This window comes from Nicotiana tomentosiformis, chromosome 1, assembly GCF_000390325.3.
Source record: "Nicotiana tomentosiformis chromosome 1, ASM39032v3, whole genome shotgun sequence".
NCBI classification, from domain to species: domain Eukaryota; kingdom Viridiplantae; phylum Streptophyta; class Magnoliopsida; order Solanales; family Solanaceae; genus Nicotiana; species Nicotiana tomentosiformis.
The window spans coordinates 72,904,312-72,911,005 of record NC_090812.1 but is presented as its reverse complement, the minus strand read 5'-3'; the positions used below and the strand labels follow the sequence as shown (position 1 = coordinate 72,911,005).

Sequence of the window (6,694 nt, the reverse complement as noted above, 5' to 3'; positions counted from 1 at the left end):
GAAACCATCTGTTCCGAGAATACAAAATTATTGATAAAAGAAATATTGGTGAAATTATATATATTAAGTATTTAGAAAAATACTAAAATGATACGCATTGTTAGTGGAGGACAATATTGACCATTGAAAATGGGAATCTAAATAAAGGGATAATATATGCGGCAACTAGAAAAATACTTTCACGTTATACGGCTTCTTTGCTTTTCTGTCAAAACCCGGCGTTGTTTAACAGAATCTTCACCTTCCTATCCTCTCCCCCACCCCCACCCCCTCCCCCTCTATATATAATGCCATTAATTGTCTTCTCCTAATTTCTTATATAGACCCTTTGCATTTTTGGGGTTCCATTCTTATTGATTTTGATTCACATTACAAACTGAGGTAAAAAGAGATTCAATTTTTAAAAAGATCTAATCGGATAGAGTGAAAGATCTGGAGAAATGGGTTCGATTCCACCTGAATTAAGCTTAGATTGCAGACCTACTTTCATTCCCACATCCATTACTGATTTTCTTAAACAACTCTCTTCGATCCGTAACGTACCTGATAAACTCGCCCAGATTAATGATTATATCTCCAGACTTGAAGATGAAATGAGGAAAATCGATGCCTTTAAACGCGAGCTTCCCCTTTCCGTCCTTCTTGTTAAAGATGGTTAGTTTTTCTTTTTTGTTTTTTCATCAATTATCACCTCAATCTTAGTTCTGTGTTCTGATCAAAATTTGATCTGATATTTATCTGTTCTGTGCTTATCATATATTCATCGTTATTCAATTTTTACCGCTTAGATGCTTTTGCGTATTGATTATTTGAGTAATTTTTTATGGTTAAAGTTTCATTTTTAATGGAATTTTCTAGTTTGCAATTATTTGGAGGTTGTTTTTGTATTTTAGTTCCCAGTATATGTTTGTAGCTTGTTTTTTTGTAATGTTATGAATAGAGAAAATTTTGGGTGTTGATTTTTGTTTTCCCTTGGTGATGGTTGAAATTGCAGCTATTGTGGCTTTGAGAGCAGAATCAGTGCAGTGTAGAAAATCAAGAACAGAACCAGTATTGGAAGAATTCATCCCATTGAAGAAGAGTTCCAATGAAGATAATAAAGCTGAAGTCACAAAAGATAAGGACAGTAGTAGAGAAAAGATGAGTTGGATGAGTTCTGTGCAGCTCTGGAACAGTGACCAAACTACTGATGAAGCCAATAATAAACAACGGTCTAAATTAGAGTTGAAAATTGTAAGAACATAATTGACTTGATTTGCTTATTGTAGACAATGAAATTCTCAGATTTTTTCTTGTTAATCTTTACTGATTAATTTTTTTGTTTTTGTTGGAATAATCAGAGATCCCCTGAAGAAGGAAATAGCTCGGTAACTGAGGATCGATTCCAATCTTGTAAAACCTTGAATATGGGAAAGGCATTTTCACCTTTCAAGGGGTATTCTGGTTTCTCAGTGACGACTGTTAAGAAAGACGATAAAGATGAACTACCAGGAGTACCAGGATTATCACTTCATACTCCTGGAATTATAAAGCTGAGGGAGGAGACTAGTGGTTTGAATTCAAAACACAATGGTAGCAGAGGTGGTTTATCTAGTGTAGCAAGTAGTCAATCAAATATAAGGAATGGGTCACTGTCTCAGCAGCAGGCGGCTAGAAAGCAGAGAAGATGCTGGTCACCAGAGTTACATAGGCGATTCGTCGACGCACTGCAACAACTTGGGGGTTCACAAGGTTAGAACTTTATGCTATTCTTCAAATGCAAGAAAGCTTCTCTAGAAAATTGTGATGTTATTTTGTTTGCAAGACTCTTAACTCTTTTGTTTCCTTGTTCTATGATAGAATGTTAAGAGCCTAATTCAAGGTTTCCTTTAGGTTTTACTTTGTTTAGAATAGGAGTTCTTGTTGTTTGGCTTAGATTTAGTGATTGATGAATTCAGAGATTTAGCTTTTGATTATTAATACTAGTATGGATTGTTGGAGCCCTGTGTACATGTAAATGATTACATGTTATATAGAAGTTAGGAACTACACATTGACATCTTTGTTAAACTGGAAGGATAGTCATCTAGTGAAAATATATAAAATGATTTATCAATAGCTGCCAGAATCTTGAACCAACATTGGATTAAACATTTCAGCTTAATTGATTCTGTTAGTGTTAAACTATTGCTCATGCTAAAAGACTTCTTGTCTGGGTTCTTTGCAGTTGCAACTCCTAAGCAGATTAGAGAGCTCATGCAAGTGGATGGTCTAACCAATGATGAAGTAAAGAGTCATTTGCAAGTGAGTAAACCTCATACTAATTTGTGAAGTACCATTATGTGTTTTTTTCATTATGAATTGAACATATTAATAAATACTTTCATATGATTTCAGAAATATCGGCTTCATACAAGAAGAATTCCGAATACACAGACCCAACCAGCAAATCAGTCCGGTGTAGCATTATGGATGTCCCAAGACCAATATGGGGGATCCTCAAAGATGAGCAGTTCCCAGTCTGGTTCCCCTCAGGGTCCTCTTCACTTGAGTGGGAGTTCCCGAGGTACTTCCACGACTGTGGGTGATAGCATGGAAGAAGAAGATGATGTAAAATCTGAGAGTCAAAGCTGGAAAAATCATGCTCACATGTCTGGAAAGATCGATGTATAGATCTCCACTGTGAATTTTGCAGATAAGAATATACATTGAGGAATTAATTTACTATTGATACCCTATACTTATATATAAATCTTGAGAGATGTGAAATTTTGCAGGATTAGAACTCCTTTTTGTCTCTGTGCATTTTGAACCGTGTTCCAGTTATTTGTTGTTTTGGTATAAGGAACTTGAAATTTAAGTCCAACACATGAGAAATGAAAGAGCAGTGCCTCTATTGGATCAAATACATCACTATTACTATTAGTACTTGTTTTTTAAGTTTCTGTTGAGAATTCTTGTGCTGTTTCTGGAAGCAGGGTTCATCATTGCATTTGAATTTCTTGATGCTTCCTGTAGTGTTGCCTCTTATTAGGTTTAGTTGACCTATTATTCTCTCTAGACTTCTTCCTAACCTATACTGTACTATATTATCTTGTGAAAGAGATTCCTTTGATTTGAAGAAATATGTGGAAAACCTTTTTCCCTTTAAGACATTAGAACAGGAATGCCTTCTAAGATTAGGCAAGTCCAAAGTCACCAAACAATAGCTTTTGTCTTCCACAAGAAAAAGGTCTTGGTCCACTTTCAAAAGCTTAAAATGCTATTACTAGCCAAAATCTCTTTTTTATTATGTGTGTCTTTAGTCTGTAACTCAAGAAAATCAGATAAGCTACTCTTGTAAAACCAAAAAGAAAATGAAAAGATAAAAAAGAAAGATGGAGAAGAACAGAAGCATCTTGTATTAGTTTAAGTGTCCAATTTTAAATTCAAATTCATTTGGCAATCAGGACTTCAGGGGCTCTTTATGTGGATCCAGTGTTAATTTCTGTAGCAGGTTGTATGAGTTGTGCTATGACCTGTTAGGGATCCTTCCAATCAAAGCTAAACTATAATTAAATCACTCAAGTAAGAATCATTAGATATCTTGTGAAGTAAAATCGACAAGGCAAGATTTGGTCTTATCCTCTGTAAGATATTATATCTTTCAATTAAATATGCTGTCTGCTGTTCATTTATTACAAGCATTAGGTAGTTTCCTTATGCTATATTCTTTTCTATTTAAAATAAATGTTTGGACAACCTTGCTCCTGCAAAACAGATGTAAAACAAATACTTGTAGACATCAAGAAAGGAATCTGGCATTTTTTTTTAATTGACCATGCAGCTAAAAAGGATGAGGAATCAAGAGAAAAAGGACAATAAGAAGATAAACAAAAGCAAATTGGAGAAGGAAATAAAGAGGAGAATCTACACACACATATAAAGGCAAAGAAATAATAGTCCAAATAAAAAAGATGGAGTTAAGTTGAAGGATCTTTGATTCTATTAAACAGTTCAATCCTAAATCCTTGTGGGGTGTCCCAAGAAACAAGCTTCTCTGGCTGAAAAAAAAATTCCTTCCTTTGAGTCAGAGTCACATGAAATTAATGGGTGTTGTATAAAATAAATGGGTGAGGAATAGTTCTCTGACCTATTCCCCTTGAGAAAAGAATCCTAAAACTAAACTTTGTGTTGATATGTTATATCCAAAGAGTATGACAAAAAAGTCTCTTTCACCAGCAAAATAATAGAGAAAGAATCTTATGAACAAGATTTGATTAGTGTGCCCACATTGATAGCCCCATTTTCCTATTTACCACTATTGTTGGATGAAAAATATTTGAATGAAAAATTTAATCTCATGTGCTCTAAAAAGAACCGACACTCTTCTAGCTATGATTTATTTAACTTAAATGTGATTTACGATCATTTTTATGCCGTTTCTGAATATGTAAACTTAAAAAAAAAAAGTTTTAAGAAAATAATGTATGAATTTACACAAATTAGATGTATTAATCCTTGTATTTAAACTTTAAAGTAAGCTGTTGTGTTTTGGAATGGATGGGAAAATACAAGTAATTAGTCATTGTCATTTGTGTTTTTTCTCAACGTAATTGTCACCGCTTGACACACTTTTGATCGTTTAAATTTTCTCAAGTTTGCTCTTCAACTTGTCAATTTCCTCTGCCTCTTAAGTATTTGTTTTTGTTGAGTTTTGAGCTAATACGCAAAAATGAGAATAAACAACTCTTCCGAGAAGAAATGGGCAAAATCGTTTTGCTTATTTCTGTCTCTTCATCTATAGTCTGGACCATAATATGCGACCTCTATCCACCAAGCAAATCCGTTATCGTACTCTCGGAATTTTTAAGAATATCCTTTCTCTAGCCTTATCACTTTCTTATTTTATTCTCATATAAAATGTTTGCTCTAAATTAGGTGCAGATTGTCAAGTAACATCCACTTCACTATCTATTCATTGCGGAATCTCAAAAAAAGAAAACTATAAATAAAGAAAATATATGAAATGCGACTTTAAGAAATTGACGAACCATTATATAGAGAAATTATAAATATATTCAAAATACGGTAGTCTCGTTATCAAAGTCGAGAGGATAAATTATTTATAAGCTCGTTGTCATTGGGGTAGAACAACAATGTTTTTTTAATGACCAACAATAGCAAAAGAAAATGAAGAAAAATATTTGATAAACATTAAAAGGGTAGAGAAATCAAGATATTTTCTCAAGGATCTTTCATACGGTAAGAGTAACAAAGTATGTTCCATAATTTTCACCGAAGAAAAAAAAGAATCGTTTTTCTTACTGTCCATAAATCTTGCATAGTTTCCTTAAAGGAAAAGGATTTTCTTATTGTATTTCATTATTTTCTTTTCTCGATACATCTATTGTTTATAAATAAAAATAAATTGCTAAAAATTTACTACATAATGCAATTTGTCCCCCGTTAGTAGTATGTTAATAATAGTTTCATGTAGGGGTGTACATAGATCGGGTTGGTTCAGATTTTTTAATTACCAAACCAAACTAATTATATCGGGTTATTAAATCTAAAGACCAAACCAAACCAATAAAAGTCGGGTTTTTAAATCTCGATTTTTCTCGGATTTTCGGGTTTTCGGGTTGTTTCGTTTTTTTTTATTCATAAAGCCTTCATAGCACAAAACATAGAATTTGTGCTTCAAATATTTCTTTAATCCTAGTAAGGCTGAACTATATAAAGTCTTTTTTAATAAAATAACATAAATATGAGATGATTCATGGCATTGTACTAAAATATTCAACAATAAAAATGAGAATCGCATAAAATAAATATTATTAATAAGCCATAATGAAAACAAACATAATTTAAAATTACTAACAAGTTGCTAAAATAAGTACGACTAATAAGTACTATTATTTACTTGACTAAACACTACAAGAAAAATAAGTTATGCATTTTATCTAAACCATGGAAAAACTAAAAAATTGATATCCAACACTATTTTTATTTATAGTACAATTGAATTGAATGTCTTTTATTATCATTAGTATTGATTTGATTTTGGTTTAATTTAGGATTTATTTGAGTTACTAATATTTATGGATTGTAAAGCTTATTGGAGCATCCAAAAATTATAAGTCCAAGCTTGAAGTAATACGTTAAAAGATAAAATTATGAAAGAGTTTAAGAAATATTTATAAACTACACTACAATAAATATTTTTATGTATTAAATATATTTAAAATTTTTATATATATAATATCGGGTTAGTTTGGTTTCGGTTTGACTTTTTTTAGTTAAAACTAAACCAAACCAAATATCGTCGGATTTTTTTTCCAACATCAAACAATAGTCGGATTTTTTTTTCTCGGTTTGACTCGAATTATCGAATTGGTGCGGTTTATCGATTTCATTTGTACACCCCTAGTTTCACGTTTGAATACTCATCTCCTCGAAAAGTAAAGAGGAATGGATATGATTTTGGAACTTGGGCTATACGGATAAAAGTAAATTCATTTTGCATAGATCAGCCCATCAGAATCCTAGGCTGAGTCCAAACGCCCAACCACTCCTAAGAAGGAAATCCCAAAAAGCCCAAACTATGACGTTTAGACATTTTTTTCTTGGAAAAAGAAACTTAAGAAATTATTTTGGTTTGTGTTATAAAATAAAGACTGTAAAGTAAAGACAAGTATAGAGAGAAACTGATATATTATTCAAACTTATGTAC

General features: G+C 32.2%; 1 protein-coding gene across 1 annotated transcript; it reads left to right on the top strand.

Annotated features, from left to right (window-relative positions):
* Nucleotides 1-233: 233 nt before the first annotated feature.
* Nucleotides 234-2,885, top strand: LOC104116544 (transcription factor HHO6-like). Its single transcript, XM_009627425.4, has 5 exons — nucleotides 234-654; nucleotides 995-1,233; nucleotides 1,341-1,731; nucleotides 2,207-2,283; nucleotides 2,377-2,885. The coding sequence occupies exons 1-5, from the start codon at nucleotides 441-443 to the stop codon at nucleotides 2,650-2,652; spliced, it is 1,197 nt and encodes a 398-aa protein (XP_009625720.1). The 5' UTR covers nucleotides 234-440; the 3' UTR covers nucleotides 2,653-2,885.
* The last annotated feature ends 3,809 nt before the right edge of the window (nucleotides 2,886-6,694 follow it).

Bases quoted from the DNA above. Each gene is read 5' to 3' on its own strand.
- LOC104116544 (XM_009627425.4), top strand. From the start codon at position 441: ATGGGTTCGATTCCACCTGAATTAAGCTTAGATTGCAGACCTACTTTC. The intron at 655-994 runs GTTAGTTTTTCT...TTGAAATTGCAG, and splicing joins CGTCCTTCTTGTTAAAGATG to CTATTGTGGCTTTGAGAGCA. The intron at 1,732-2,206 runs GTTAGAACTTTA...GGTTCTTTGCAG, and splicing joins ACAACTTGGGGGTTCACAAG to TTGCAACTCCTAAGCAGATT.